The sequence below is a fragment of the Ambystoma mexicanum genome, chromosome 5p (assembly GCF_040938575.1).
Source record: "Ambystoma mexicanum isolate Mex_15411 chromosome 5p, UKY_AmexF1_1, whole genome shotgun sequence".
In the NCBI taxonomy this organism is placed as follows: Eukaryota; Metazoa; Chordata; class Amphibia; order Caudata; family Ambystomatidae; genus Ambystoma; species Ambystoma mexicanum.
In genome coordinates, this window is record NC_090930.1 from 836351357 (window position 1) to 836368205 (window position 16849).

Consider the following 16849-nt stretch of genomic DNA (forward strand, 5'->3'; position numbering starts at 1 on the left):
GCAATACAGCCTTACTGCTGCTTCTGGACCTGTCCGCCGCATTTGATCTTGTTGATCACCAACTTTTGGCGGACAGGTTAATATCAGTTGGAAAATGCACCAAAGAAGCAACGACTTGGTTTAAATCTTTCCTAGGCCCACGTAATATGAGAGTAACCAAAGACACTGCCTTCTCCATTGCCTCCATCCTTCTATGTGGTGTCCCACAGGGGTCATGCTTATCGCCCCTTCTTTTTAATATATACTCACGTCTTCTCTGTGTTCTTCTGTCGGCCATGGGCATATATTTTGCCAATTATGCCGACGACACACAGATAGTCATCAAACTTACAGGTGAATATCAAAAAGATCTTGAGTGTATTAATCTCATCTTTAGGGAAATTCAGAACTGGATGGCCCTGAATTCTCTGGCCGTCAATAACGCTAAAACTGAGTTGCTCATTGTGGGCACTCAGCAGCGGCTAAAGAAACTGGATGTGAAATACGAGAATTTTTTGATTGGTCATCATGTTATTTACGTATCAAAAAATGTAAAAACTCTTGGGGTATACTTTGCCCCTCAGCTGTCTTTTAGTTGGCAGACCAACTTCCTCAAGTCTTCTTGCCACTTTTACATCCAACTTCTATGGCAGATCCGTCCTTATCTGTCCACAGAAAATCTTGCATTGATAGCGGCTGCAATTGTGAACTGCAAGCTGGACTACTGTAACAGTCTTTTGATTGGTACATCTCAGACAAATCTTAGAACATTGCAGGTGATCCAGAACAGCGCAGTGCCGCTGTGCTTGGACTTGGGCGCAATATGCATGTTTCTGAAGCATTTATTTGGTGGACCTCATGGTTTTGTCAAAAGATGATGCCTATAGGATCTTACTTGCTGTTTTTGTATTCGTTCTCAGGGCCTATCCTGCTATTGTTGGGCGCAGTATCAACATACCTACTTTTCTGCATGATCCTAAAAATGGCCCTGCAATAAGGAGGCTGCTGATGGCGATAATTGAACAAATTCTGCAGCTACCTTATCATTTAACAGTTGCCTGATTTAAAAGGTTTTTTCCTTCCTTAAAAGTTGTATACAGGCATGATGAGAAATGTAGAACGTAATATGATTTTAGAAAATGAGCAAGTCCGGCAACGTCCAGAGAATCACAGATGGTGGGGACTAATGTATTGGTGTACAATATATGCATGTTCAGCATTCATTTTTGTTCTTCTCGTTCTCCTGATCCATACACTTTATTTCTTTGGTCCGAGCAAGGTAGAGATTCCTTTGACTCTCCCCACACCAGTGACTCACGTAGAGTTATCTCGTATCGAGAGACAGAAACCCTTTGTGATTCGCCCTACTTTTGAAGCTCACATAAGATTGCCTAGTGCTGAGACAAATGTTTCTATGGTCGCGCCTGTAGGATGGACTGTTTTCGATATGCTTTTTAATCATTATGTAAATACTAATTTTAAAGGAAAAAGACATAAGAGAAGTACAGAGGAAGATGATAATATTGACACATATTTAGACAGTATGACACATCTGGGTAACAACATGTGGTATCAGCACATGAAGAAAATGGGTGAAAAGACCTCTAAGGAGAGTTGTTATGTTATATGCTCATACCTTTTGTTGTGGGGACCACCAAGATCTTTATAGCTACATAAATCCCAGTTCAAAGGGCTCACTGTCTAACGCATCTTGCACTCTGCCAGACAAGAGGCCAGTTCCAGGGTCGAACAGCTTCCTTGATATGGGTGACTGAGAAGACGGCTCCACGAGAAGATAACTATGTACTAGATTTGAAGACCAGCGAAAAACCACAAACGCAAAATCTAGTGATACAAAATGAGCAGTCCGGAATAAACAGAGCAGGCATTAGAAGAGAAGAAAACAAGATGCTAGACTGTCAAGGCAAGAATCCAGAAGAGATACGAAGCTCTAAGGAAAGAGCCCAGTTGCAAATTAAAGGAACAGTGTTAACTCCGGAAGGGTGGGTGGAAGGGTTGATCTTGTGCAGAGCAGCAGCAATAAAGGGATTTTATGAGCCAGTTATAGATACTGAAGAAAAGGAATGCAAGCACTACTTCCCGAAAATTGTGAAGCTGTTAACCTGGGTCCACGATAAAGGAGGACCGTTACAAATAGTGCTTTTCACCAGTCCAGTCTTATGCATCAGAAATAGTGGCACAAGGAAGGTTGGCGTAAATCATCAATGTGGTCGAATTTTTGATGTACCAGGCATGAAGGATGGAACAGTAGTATTAATGGATCACTACCGGGCTGTGGATCCAGAGCTTACATGAAGCTGCCCGCGGATTGTGGAGTTTTGTGTTCTCTAGTGCTTATTCACTTTCCAGCATTAGTGATTCTGAAGAGTGACCTGAACATTGGAGAGTTTCTGAAAGCAGATGCTCATTTAAGAAGGAGAAGACCACTTGAGTTTCTTAATCAAACCAGGAGAGAGAACTACTTTTCAGCAAAGTCAATAAAGCCTTTGATTCAATTCTGTATAAACACAGGTTGTTCAGTCAAACTGTTGCAGTATTCATGACTATCTTCATGCCAGTGATCCAGACAATGGCTAATGCCAAATGGTTACAGATTACCAGATGGGAACTCCTGCAGATGATCAACAATACTATAAAGGGATTCAATGCGATCATGGAAGAGTTATTGATATTGATATTTTATTCATATCATGCTCGTACACATGTGTTTCAGAGCGCGACAAGGCAAGGGAGGTGAACAAGGGAGAACAAAACGACAATCTTACTAGGTGCAGTGACATTGAGAATGCGCAAGTGCATGGGAAAGGGAAAAGGGGAAAAGTGTATGAAAGGTCGAGAAGTGGAAAGTGCAGAGCAAAGGAAAAAGATAAATAATAAATAAATAGTAACAGGCAACAAACAGTAGTAGTGCAGCCAGCAGGTGGCAAGTGCTAGGTTTAAGGCAACAGACAGGGTGAGAATTGGAAAGTGCCGTTAAAAAAGGGGGGTTCTGTATGATTACAGATACAGGCCCCAGTGCAAGGGATTGCCAGGAGGCAGTGCGGTTGGGTGGCAAGGTGAGCAGGTACCTGGGCCCAGAAGTCAGAAGGTAGACCAGGTGTACGGTGGCGAAGGAGAGCAGAGTCAGCAGGTGAGAGGAGGGGCAAAGGCAGAAGCAAAGATGAAGGTCTTGAGGTGCTTTCGGAACCTTAGATGGTTTTCCTCAAGTTTCAGAGTGGCAGGGCGACTGTTCCAGAGGGAGGCCTCAGACGAAGACAAAGATCTACCCCCAGCTCGTTTCTTTGAAAAACGACTGACCCTGAGGGAGCTAGAGGTAGAGGAGCGAAGAGCTCGAGAGGGAAGGTATTTATGAAGGGACAGCTGAAGGTATATTGGACCCAGGCCCCAGAAAGCCTTGTGGACAATGAAAAAGATTTTGAATGTAATCCTTACAGCCACAGGGAGCCATAAGACGGATGACTCTCCAGAATAGATATGTTCTCGACATGATCACATTAATGGATGGAGGTGTTTTTCCCCAAAATTGGAGAATCATGTTGCACGTTCATACCTTCTCATGATGACGAGAATGGGACCTTGACAGAGGCCATAACGCTGCTGACAAACCTACATGACAAGATGGAAGATGAGACAGAAGATATTGCAGATGACAGCTGGTTCGTGTCTATCTTGTCATGGGTTCCACAGTGGATGGCGAATATCTTCAAACTCTTGGGAGCAATACTCGTGATGATGATGTTTGGATTCTTTGCAATCAAGATAATTACACAGTGCAAGAAGACAGCGAAGAAGGCAGTAGGTATGAAGACCATGATCGATATTGAATCCGGTCTTAAATTTAAGGAGTTGATAGATGAAGAAATCAGAGACTACGTAAAGGCCAGCATCTTAGCACCAGAGAGAACGAAGTTCCTACATCCAAGAAATATGTGGGATGATGGATTTACTGCAATCCGAATGGCTGATGCAGTCCTATGACCTGGAGTATTGATGAACACGTGAAATCAGCAGGATCCCTGAAAGGAGTAGTAAAGATCTAGACTCCGAAAAAGCACTTCTTCAAGAGAGGATGCCGAGCTGTGGAAACTGGTGAAGGAGTGGTCGATGACTCGACCAGATGGGGGAGTGGGGAGGAGGAGCGTAATTCCTCTACAGGAAATCCCGCCCCTATTCTACTTATGTGTTGGCAACCGGAAGTCGTGACCTGTGCAGTGCAAGTAATGGTACCTATACCACGAAGAATCGTTGAGGCAAGATATCAGTTTAGAAGACCCTGTGTGAGGTATCCTCGAAGAACAGATGGGCTCTTAGGGAAAGTGCCTGAAGAAGTATAAAGATGCAAACGGAAGAAGCTGGTGATGTCACGAAAGGTGAATGTGATGCCCTGAAAAGAATGATCAGAGAAGAAAATGCATAGACCATAAAGAATCTAAGATTGAAGTAAAGAATCGAGTAAGCTTTATGTGCAGAACCAAGATTGCATGTGTGAAGAACACTGCAGAAAACGTAAGTCGTTTTACAATTGTACAGATGCTGTAACGCAAGTAGACAAAGTATTCTTAATGCTGGCTATCTGTGGTATGTAGACTGCAGGCGGCGCCATCAACATGTATATAGAGTTCTGGATAATCAATGACATAATGTAGTAAGCGAGTCTCCATGAAGGAAGATGGATTAAGGCTATGTGTGTTTCATTAAAGAAAAGGTTCAAACTCAAAGCAAGACCGAAGAGGTTGCCTGGCTTGGTGTCAAGGACTGAAAGCAGCCAAGAACTGGTTATCAACTGCAAAGAACAGTAGACATGAGAAGGCAAGGCATCCCTTGTTAAGTTGCAAAGAGAGAACACCATAAGTGCCACATTTTTTCATTAAAGACTATTAAATGCTAGAATAAGAGCAAATTCACGGTCTCTGATCACATGAGCTGAGGATGAAAATAGACGAAGAGCATGGTGAACTAGATTGGAGATAGCGAGTGCCTGTATTCCCTTTTATTCCCAGAGGCAAGGAGCTACTGCAAGGCCAAGTTCAAAGACAATGTGAATGGCAGACAGCATGAGAGATACTGGGTTAATTGGGTGGGGAGACATGGTCAGGCTCACCCTCCAACACCTGCGGTAGCAGCTTACATGCTGCTAAAGCATCAAATATTCCAGAAGGGTACAAGCATGCCAACCAATTATAGAAGGCTGTATACCAAAGAGCCTTATAGTTTGAAAACCAATTAAATGTCGTGTTTCTAGTAGTTATCGATGCACTATGACTTGCACATGGGAAGGGCAAGAGTGCCCACCTAACTATAGAGGCCCAATCACGATCCTATCCATATAAAAAGTATACTGAGATGTTCCCCTTAAGCCAACCACAGTCCCACGTAGGTTTTCAAGTTTGCCACATAGTATGACATCATGAAAGACGAATTTTCATTATTTAACTGTGATCTTTACAAACTGTGTTGAGAATTGCTGTGAGACGTCTGCTGATGTCTGCTGTACTCCCTGTTTTAGATCATTGTTAAAAAAACAGTGACATTTGCCAACTTCCTGAGTCATTTGTGTTATTTAGCCTGAGAAGTTATTTTCTTCCCCATCCATAGTATGACATGTTACCTTGAGTAAAAGAGCCCCCGGGTTCACTGGGGTGCAGCGCCCATCTGCAGTGACGAGAGGTTCGCCGGCACCGTTTTTGGAGAAGGCCTATCTGCTCCTTGGAATGGGGCGCTGCTTCCAGATTGTGCAGGCTATTGATGGGACCCCGCATCAGATCTGCTTGGGAGAATGCATAGAGTAAAGTACTCCTTTGTTGGAGAAAACAATGAGGGGGAGAAGTGTGTACATGTGGAGTGAGTTCATGGTGAATGTGTGGGTTGTATAAGACCATGTGGCAATATTTAGTTATATATATATATATATATATATATATATATATATATATATATATATATATATATATATATATATATATGCAGGGAACTGGAGTGCACACCTTTCCTTGTTTTTTTTCTCCTTATATATATATATATATATATATATATGTGTGGCCACAGGGATCTCCTCTGCTGAGATGAAAGGTGATATCATGGTTTATTATGAGGTAAAAAGAGGAGAGTGAAACGGGATCTCCTCCATTTGCGGAGGAAAGGCAGTGCTGCAGGAAATATAATAGAGGTGAGGTCCATTATATGGAGGACCTCGGACCCTCCACTCGGCATAAGGGAGTGTGAGAAGATAAATACCCTCTCCTCCTGAGTCAAGGGGATAGAGGAAGGGTTGAAACCTTTTGTAAATAAGTGTGATTTACTTGTATACGCCTAGTATATGGTGGTCCTGGGATCCCTTCGCTCAGCATACAGGGGTGTAAGGAGGTAAATGTACTCATCTCGAAGAGGAGACTGAGGAAGAGTCTAAACTATTAGTATGTCATTGTGGTAAATATTGATTTGTGACTTAAGGTGTTTTTTTGAAAGTGTGGGTTGGATTGGTGGTGTTTGAGTTGTGTGATGAAAGGTGTGGTGTGGTGAGTGTGTGGTGTCTGGGGCGAAGAGGACGGGGAGTGTGGGTTGTATTGGGAGAAGGGAAGGTATATTGGCACTGTTCGGTGTATATTGATCAAAATAGTATTATAAGTATAGTTTTGATGGAACAATGAGTTCTCTCACCCCACTCGAATAAATGTTTATGGCGATTCCGCTGTACCAAGAGAAGATAATAAAACATCATAGGGAGTGGGTCACTGACACGACGGGATGGATACATAAACCATGGCACGAGGAAGGAACAATTGACAAAGATGTTCTGGGCCATATGCATACGTATTTAGTTGTGAAGTATAGGGGGCGAAAGTAACAAAAAGAATTAAGAACCTTTTGGAGACCTGGAGGATGGTTCAGGATTTGGAAGATGTCCCTGGGTAACCTAGAAGGGAGGAAATTGTTATACAAGTGTCCTGCGTCACCCCCGCACCTAATAGAGCCGCTGAGTCCAGTGAAGCCCCTTCAACTCCATCACAGCTCTGCCACCCCCAGAGGGGTGTTATCCTTTGCAAGCACCACAGATTACACTAACCCCGAATATGTGCCCCATGCAGTGTCACGACAAAGGGCCTGTGCGACCTATGAAACTGTCCCTCAGCCCCCAGAACCAGATACCATGTGCACCCCATTAGTTATGGAAATGGAGAACAGGCCTTGAAGAGACTTAGAAACAGAGTTACGAAGGACAGAGGTATAGCTCGCGCAAGCAAAGCTAGAATGGGAGTTGAGGTGAAGAGCACCATTAGGCACTGATGAATGGGAGAGCAGGTTACATTCTAGTTTGGATTGATAGCACTGCGATTAGGGATGTGCATGTTGAAAAAGAAAATGGGGGAAATAAAAATTACAGGTATGGAGAGGGATTTTCACTATCAGGCAGCCTAGACTATGTGTCAATTAGACCGGATGTTGATGTAGGAGCTGCAGAGGAGGAGGAGTGGGTGATGAGCAAAGAGACAAAGGGCTGCCTAGAGTGATGCCAAGGGTAGAAAGTGTGTGGGGTCCTAGGCTTAGGGCATGGCCATGTTGCATGGCAGTGGTAAAAGGGAAGAGAGGTGGGAAAAGGTACTGGTAAAGAAGGTAAGAACACAGTTCCTGTTCCATAAAGGGCCTGGCAGAGCACAGTACGTGCCCTGGCCACGCATGGATAGAAAATAATGAAGGCACCACTTTCGCTCCCAGCGGGAGTAGTCAAGTTGATATACACTCTGGAAAACATTTGTCTACCGCATTATTGGGAGACCAAGTGGATGACATTTGAAAAAGAGCTGGGTATCCAGGCATTTGAATGGATGATGACAATCATGATGGGGCGCATTTTAATGATTGCCGAGCGAAGGTATGGACTTCCCATACAAATAGAGGATCCCAATACACCGGGCATACATTTGACTTTCGATAATGGCACGGACCATGAAAGAGGACAAAGACTCAGCACAATATATATTACAGATTCAGGAGAAGTGGAGGGCTGAGACAGGGGAACCATGGGATAAGACTATGCCAATATTTTATCACATGCTCAAGAAAGGTCTCCCAAAGGATGTACAGAAAGGTTAGGACAAGGCACTGGGGATCAGGGCTAAGCGATGGGCAGAGATACAGGCAATTATATGACACCATTGTAGAAGGAGGCAGGAAAGGGAGAAGGAAGTGGTAGATAATGCGCAGAAGGCTGAAGCAAAGTTGGTATAGAAAAAGCTGGCGAAGTTGAGGATTGAGGGGCGGTGATTCGGGGCCACCCGTGGGGCAGGTGGACCCGTGGATAGCACCGAGGGAACAGAGGATAGTGCCTGAGTGGACGGAATGGTATGAAAGTTATCCAGATAATAGAGAGTACCAGGGCGTAAGCAAGGGTGGCTATCAGGGAGGGTGTCAGAGAGGTTATTCTCAAATCAAAAGGGGATGAATGGAGGTAGAGGAGGATTTGGTGGACCAGACCGTGTGGGTCATGTGAGGGAATGGGCCATTTTGCATGAGAATATAGGAGTAGGCAAGTGGCAGTGCATGATCCTGAGCATATCCCATTAGACCTGTAACTTCGGTCCATTATCCACAGTATTATGGGATGATGCCTCCAAGTGTATGGTGTGGCGCCAGCACACATGCCCCAGCAGCAATTTCAAGCACCAGCACCATCACAAATGAAATTTCCAGCACCCGATAACACACCAGTGTATGCACAACAACCCACACTGTTAGTCAGTACCACTGGTATGGGACCAAAATGCTCTGCCGAACGGCACAGTGACACTGTATACCGGGGCAAGTGTGGTGGGTGGTAGTGCCGTCGTGTTTCTATGGTCGAACCATACCCAGATTAGGATAGCCCACATAGAGCTATGGCATGTAATAAACCTTGTTTTCCCTTGCAAAACTGTGCATTGGTTATTTAGCCCTTTAGATTATTTTTTGTGTACGGTTTTTCGGTCAGTGCTCCTCTATATTAGGATAGCCCCTGTAAATGGCGGCAAGGGAAGTTGTTTTTTTTTTGTATTAGGTTTGGGCAGCAAAGGATTGCCATGGTTTGGAAATATTGCATAGGCCTGCAGCTCAGAGAGTGAAAAGCAGAATTGGCCCAATTGGTAGCAGGTAAATTAGAGGGACTAAATGCTTATGGCAAGGAACATCATGGAAAATGCCGTACTGGAATGGGCTACGGTTTTGCACACAATTAGACCGGATTATAAGAAATCCCCCATAATTGTATAGTAGCAGGTTAATAGTGCCCCACATATACAGGTTCCTTAATAAATGTTGGTAGAGTCTAGGTGTGGGCCATGGCAGGGGGGTCATATGCGATGAGTAAGGGAGGTAGCTCACCCACCTGGGTAGTAGTAAAAGATTATTCAGTCGGGGGAAACCGGGACTAACAAAATGTGTAAGGGCAACCTGGTCTTCGAGGTGACATGGGGCGCTTTACACCACACTGACCACCTGTTTGAATGTTCTGCATTGTCAAGAGATATGGTGTGTTACAATGCATTAAGATGGCTCAGATGTGAGTGACCTGGGCTGTATTTCAGTAATTCACTACTTTTTGTAATACTGGTATTTTTTGTCATTTTTCTTTTATTACGCTTCATGCTTTAAAACTTCAGTAAATAAATAAATTCAAACAAATAACAACAAAAAAGAGTATATATGGTTTATAACGAACATGAATCATTCAAGATTCTATAATGACCTGGGTGGCGGAGGTTGCATACTCATTGACAGAAGGTGAAAAGTACTATGTTGCCTTGTATTAGCACTAGAAACTGCTATGTTATTTGCATATACAGAGGGGAATATTCAAATCATACGAAACTATGAATTATACCAAAGCTTGAGAAATATAGTTACATGGGAGTAACCTTTACCTCTTCTACTGCATTGATTCTTCCACTTTTATGTTTGTGGGTTTGCTGTGCTGTGTTCAGAATTTCAATCTGAAGCCACCTCTCGTCATCTTGCCATTTATCTTTTTGTAGCAGGTACTGCACAGGAGCCAACACCTGGTATGATCCCTGAGTCTCATTCTACCACTCAAATTGCCAAGCATCCCAGCATCTTCATGCAGACCGCACACTTTCTCCTTCGTCTCAATGCAGTTCAGGTAAGTGCAATATATGATGGTGGTACAGTATAGAGTGGGTGAGAGGGCTAAAGCATGTTAATTACTAACACAACAGTGTTACTAACTGAGGGGGCAAAATATTGGAAATGTAACCCTGTGAAGCATGGTAAGCATATTGGCAGGGCAGCTGTGCAACACAAGCCTCTGACTATGGTTACAAGGCTGCCTGTGGCCATAGAACACCTCTGACATCTCTTCTCTTTCTGCTTTGTTTGTGTGTTCCACACCCAAGCACACTCGCTGCCAGTCTTACTTTCTCACTGTTTCTTTAGTTTGCTCATTGCAGGCGCCCTAATAATATCCGATTGCATCCTGGTGCTTAATATTCCACTTAAACTGTAGACTGTAATTTTAGATGTAGGCAACATGGCTGCTTTGAGACACTGACGAAAACACATTTAACTTGCAAACAACCTTGCTAACAACTTGCGAAGTGGATGTTCTCTGGCACTGGCTCTTTCATTGATCCACATGCTTCAAATACTTGTTTCCGCAGACTGGGAATTCTCAGTCGATCAATACACAGCAGTTTTTCAAACATCATAAAAACAGAACCCGGATACTGTAGACTGTGTGGCCAGAGTGATGACTACCATCACAGTCTTGAGGCAATACTCCTGGCTACATAAGTCAGGTTTTGCCCCGGATGTCCAGGGAAAGCTTGTGTCCATGCCCTTTAATGGCAACCTGTTTAGGACTAAGGTTGATGAATCCCTCCAATAATTCCGGACTTCAAGGTAACTGCAAAGTCTCTGGGGCTAGCTGTACAGCAGCAGGAACCTGCAAGTCCATGGGCAGAGGCAGGGTTTTTGTCCCCTTTGCCTCCTATGCCCACAGAGACAGTGGACAAGCACCCTCAGGTAAGCAGGTGCTGCATCGCCACAACAGAGGTCGCGACCGAGGTGCCCCTAGAAGAGGCGTTACTGCCACCACTGTGTCCTCTGCTGCCTTGGATGCAAACCCTCTTTGAACCACACTTTCACCACTCCTCTCCTGTGGGAGGCAGGATATCCCTTTTTAGCAAGGAATGGATGCTTATCACTTACGGTGCCAGAGCCCTTCAGGTCATTCTCCAGTGATACTGTCTCCCTTTCACTCATCACCCTCCAAACCACCCACCTGACAGCCAGTATTTGCCTCTGGATCCTCTCCTATTGGAGGAGGACTGACAGTTTCTGGTAAAGGGGGCAATAGACCCCGTGCCCCACTTGAACGAGATGATGGTTGGTATCTCACCTATTTTCTGGTGCTGAGAAAGGACAGAGGACTGTGTCCCATCCTGGATCTGAGGCTCCTAAACTTGTATAAATGCACAAGGACAAGTTCATTATCGTCACTGTAGCCCAGATTCTTCAGGCCCTGGACCTGCAGGATTGTCTGGTATACCCGGATTTCTATGATGCCTACTGTCACATGCCCATCCATAAGAAGCACAGGATGTTCGTGAGATTCAAAGTGGGGAACGTCAACTACAAATTCAAGCTCATAACAGTCTGCCTTTCTTCGATGCACAGGGTTTTCATAAGGCTGCTGGCAGTGGTGGGGACTTGCCTCAGAAGGGATAACAACCATGTATTTCCATATCTGGATGACTATTACACAGCTTGGGCTTCTCCCTGAACTTTAGGAAATCTCAAATGTTGCCAGCACAGTCCCTCTGATTCATCAGAGCAGTCTTGGGCACTTGCCTGGGCAGGTACTTCCCACCCGAGGATAGACTAGCAAACATCTCCAATATGAATCATATCTTCTAGTCACAGGAAACTGTTCCTGCCTCAGCTTTTCTGTGTTTGCTAGGTCTCATGTCCTCCTACATCCTTGTGCAGGAGACATAGCTAGGCATGAGGTCGCTTCAGTGACTTCTGAGTTGCCAATGGTCCCAATTTCAAGGGGAGACCTCAGATCTTCTTCAGGCTTTGGAGAGTTTGTCCAGAGACCTGGCCTGGTGATCCCAGAAAGTCAACGTACTGAGAGTGACGTTGTTCCGACAATCATGGCCCCAATTTACTCTAGTCATGGATGCATGCCTGAAGGGCTGAGGCACTCACCTCTAAGGCCTCACTATGAGCGACTTGTGGTCCACATCCGAATGCTGAGAGCACATCAATTTGCTGGAGTTGAGAGTGATCTGGCTGGCCTTAGTCACTGTGTTGGTCCTGTGAGAAACATGAGGGCATGCTCACATCTAACCCCTAGGGATCCTTTGTTCAGGTGGCCAGGGAAGGGCCCTCGCTTTTGGATACTGGCCCTGGGGGTGGACAAGCGAGGGAGGATCACCTGAGTGGAAGGTCCTTGGGGATTGGAAAGAGGGTACCTGAGGGCAAGACATGGTATCGCCCCCTTACTGAAAGTGACCTACCCTGCCCTCCCATAGTCTTTATGGGCTATTGCCAGTCCTATTCCCTTAACCTCTAATTCCCCTGGAAATACTTAGACAAAGAAGAGGAAGTCAAGAGGAATGCAGATTTTCCATGAGAAACACCACTATGGTACTGAGACAAGGAACATGCAGATCAAGGCATACTAACTTCCCCAATGGACATGTCCCACTAACGAGGCCAGGCAGGGTCAGGCAATTGATTTCAACTATACCCACCTGCAGCCTGTTAACTATTCAGATGAATATAAAAGGAACACACATGTTTGGCAAAGAGAGCGAGTTGGATGGCGAGCAGGAGAGGCACCAGAGTCGGAGCTCCCCAAACAAGACCACGGAAAGCGAGATTGCAGGACGCTGTAGCAGGGGAAAGCGTGGTGCAGAGATTGTGTCTCCAGAGAGCTGGAGGAATTGCTAGATAAGAGCCGTGGGGCGTATTGATCTCATACTCTGTGTAGCCAGAGAGGTGCTCGTTCCCCTGGGCAAAGTTAGAAGGCCCAGAAAGGTCTGAGGGGCAGGTGGAGAGACCCTGGCCTCAGAGGGAAAGCCACAGAAGGAAGGAGCGGCAAGAATCCATGACCGGTGAGTTTCTGAATGTGAAAGAAACCCGGCACCAGTTAAGATAGACTGTATACTTTGTAGCAGTGTGACCGCGAGTGAAAGAGCACTCGTTCATAACATTGCTGAGATGAAAACAATGAGAAAGAACGTATGAAAGGTATCAAGTAGCAGAGTGGTCCCGTATAATGGTATACACATTCAAAAGTCTCCGTGCAGGAAAAGAAGCATGGCTACGGCAGGGGAGCGGTGCGCCTGCGAAGTGTGAGCAAAACAGAAATCCCTTCGAAAGCTCCACGGAAAGAGGGGAACTACATGAAACTTGAAGTAAGAGAAAATATGAAAAGACTAGTAAAGAGATATTGCAAAAATCACAGCTGTCCAGAAATGCAAAACACATCATGACAGAGTGCCATATTATGCTTTCTGCGTTTAAGCTAAATCTAGGTGGCTTTGTTCATAACCTGTCCTCAATGGGTGAGAGGGCCTTTTGGCTCCGTTGTCTGAACACAGAAAATAAGAGTCTGCAGCTGGCCCTATACCATGTTTGGCTATCATTTGAACACTTGCTGGTATTATCTGTAGAGCCGTTGTTATGTGTAGAGCCACTGTCCCCTGCAAGGCCTGCCGAGGAAATCTTGCTTGTGTGATTCACTGTTTTTTTTTTTTTCAACTTAGTTTTTATTGAAAATTTTCAAATGATAGAAAAATCAATAAATAACAAGAAGTAAGATCAAATTAACCTCCCCCACCCCTTGCATATAAACAACTGGGCCCAAACAGGCACTGGGGATTTCGCAAAGCACTACCTCGGGACCATAAACTGTCGAATGGCTGACAAGTAGGGTTCACAGAGTACAAGAAAAACAATGTGAGGGGTAGAGAAAAGTTATCGAAGAAACAGGTCAAGTCATTTCGGGACAGGAATCATCAAAGTCTCATTGTACCACAGTCCTCATGCAGGAGCACAGCTGTCCAATCCAGCAGGAAGGCACTCATAGTATCGTGGGTTCACGCTGTTAGCTTCTCATAAGTGAAGATGACACCGAATTTAGCAAGCCACTCTGATCTGGAGGGTACTAAATTATTCTTCCATTTCTGAGCCAAGGCCAGCCTCCCAGCTTTCAACATGCCCTGGACCACCTTAGGAATACTACTCGCATCTGATTCAGAGGAGGGGTACCAAACAGGAGTACAATAGTTTGCAAGGGTAGAGAGAGGCCCACTATATCTTTAATCCAGCTCAGGAGCTCCGACCAATAAGTCTTGGTGGTGAGACCGTCCCACCACAGGTGATACCAGGTCCCCCCTTGGCCACCTCGGGGGGGAGGTGCCACGTGTGGGGGATTTTGAAGTTGTGTTCCATGGCCGAGGTATAGAGGGAACCCGAGAAAAGCGCCCCAAAGAGTTTAGACCAAGTTGCTTCTTCGAGCGGCCCTCCCATTTATTCACCCCAAAAATACTTGAATACCTGCCTGCCTTCAAGCTGTGCTACAATAAGAACTTTATACATTCTGGACAGAGTTATTTTCCTTGAGGTGGACTCCACAATTACTCTCTCCAGAGGCGTGAGGGGGCAGGCAAGGGCCTTGCCCAATTGGGGGCTGGTCAGGATCCCTTTTACATGGAGATATTCAAAGATTGACATCATTTCCGCAAGCTTGTCGTACTCGATAAAGGAGTTATGTTGAAATAGCTGGGCGGCTCGTTCCAGGCCCATATCCGACGACCTTTGGGTATGCCGCAAGCTTCTTTTTCCTAAGTCAAGGGGGGCCCCCCATAGGGAAGACAGGGGGGAAGGCTCGGAAGAGAGGGCAGCATTCGATTTATCACGCTTCCATAGAGCCCACAGGACTGACAGTCGGGTGGTTTTTGACAGTGCCGGGGAGATCTCTGAACGAGGCCCACAGGAAGTCTCTTACTTTGTTGGGGTGCATGTGTGTATCCTCTATATAGGTCCAGTAGGTTTGCATTTCATGTCTTGTGTGCTCCAGCATTACCCTAAATTGGGCCGCCTTTTAATATAGCCGGAAATCTGGGAGACCAAACCCCCCCTGAAATCTCAGGAGAGTCAGGGTAGTGTATTTTATTCTTGGTTTTTTACCATTCCAGATAAATCGTTGGGTCATGGAGTGTAAGGTTTTGAAAAATGCATCTGGTAGAATAGTCGGGAGAGAGGTGAAGATATAATGTAGCCAGGGAAGAAGGTTCATTTTTATGGATACCATGCGCCCGAACCATGAGGTAGTCAATGGGGCCCACTGTTGGAGGTCCGATGCTACCTTGGAGAGGATGCGGGGGGGGAGTTCACTTCAAAGAGGTTTCACAGATCTCTTGGAAGAAGGATCCCCAGGTACGGCATGACCATGCGCTCTATTCTGAAACCGCTTGTGATTTCTCTCCCCTCGATGTCCCTGTCCCCCTTTCCCATCGGCATGAGACATTATTTCGATGGATTTATTTTCAACCCAGAGAAGAGCCCAAATGTGAGTATCAGATCTAGGAGCTGCGGGAGAGAGATGTTCAATTTGGTTAGGTAAGTGAGGATATCATCTGCAAAGAGAGAGAGTTTAAAATCGGGATCCCTATACCGGATCTCCGTGATCCCCTGGTGCTGTCTTATCGCTATTGTGAGGGGCTCCATTTCGAGGGCATATAGGAGGGGATAAATGGGGCAGCCAGGGTGAGTCCTCCTGAAGAGGGGGAACAGAGCAGAGACCGTCCCGTTAACTGCCACCCTAGCGGAAGGGCCATTATACAAAGAGGAGATCCACCCACAAAACCTTTCTCCCAGTCCCATCTTTTGAAACACCTTGCCCATGTAAGACCATTTGACCTGGTCAAAGGCCTTTTCTGAATCGAGTGAGAGAAGATAGGCTTCTACATTATAATATGTGGCCTCGTGCATCAGGTCCAGGGTTTTCCTGTTATTGTCAGATCCCTGCCTACCTGGGATGAAGCCAACTTGGTCTCCGTAGATCAGAGACGGAAGATGCTGGGCCAATCTATTGGCCAGAAGCTTGGCTAAGTCCTTCACGTCTGAGTTGAGTAGAGAGATAGGGAGATAGGACTGGTACATCGAGGGGTCCTTCCCTTCTTTAGGGATGACCATGATGCGGACGGATAACATGATTTGGGGAAGGGTCCCAGAGTCCAGGGCCACGTTAAATAATTTGGACAGGAACGGAGCAATGGTGGAGCGGAAGGATTTGTAGAAGAAAATCGTGAAACCATCATTGCCTGCGGTGGTGCCCCCTTTCATGGAAGCAATTGTGTCCACTATCTCTTGTGGTGTGATGGGCCTTTCTAGCGGGTCTGCTTTCTCAGGAGGGAGGCGGGGGATCGGTACGGAGTCCAGGAATTTGTCAGCTTTATGCCCGTCTCCCGTGTACTCCAATGTGTAAAGACGCTCATAATATTTGCAGAATTGCTCTGCTATCCCTGGGTCGTCTAGACACTTAACTCCTCCAGGAAGTCAGACCGAGTCAACCCTCCTGCTATTTCTGAGTTCCCGCAGTCTCCATGCTAAGATCTTATCAGCTTTCTCCCCTCTTTCTATATACCTTTGTTTTGGAAAGAACAGTTTTCTTTTGGTCTGCCCAATCAGGAGGGTGGCAAGTTTTGCTTTGAGCCATTGGAGCTCACCCCATTTAGCCGGGAACATTTGGGATCGGAGTTTGCCTCAACCCTGCCCCCGGCTGGATTGCTTCTATTTTATCTCTAAGGAACCTCTCCTCTCTAGCCCTCTCCCGCTTCCTTGCTGC

The 16849-nt window shown here is 45.6% G+C and overlaps 1 protein-coding gene across 3 annotated transcripts in view; it reads left to right on the forward strand.

The window, feature by feature from the left end:
- The window catches only part of CFAP70 (cilia and flagella associated protein 70), a 1359754-nt gene that overhangs the window by 941219 nt on the left and 401686 nt on the right, over positions 1-16849 (forward strand). For all 3 annotated transcript variants that reach the window (XM_069613256.1, XM_069613257.1, XM_069613258.1), the window contains one exon: positions 10005-10129. In XM_069613256.1, coding sequence (XP_069469357.1) covers positions 10005-10129 — 125 coding nt within the window. The remainder of the gene's footprint in view (positions 1-10004; positions 10130-16849) is intronic.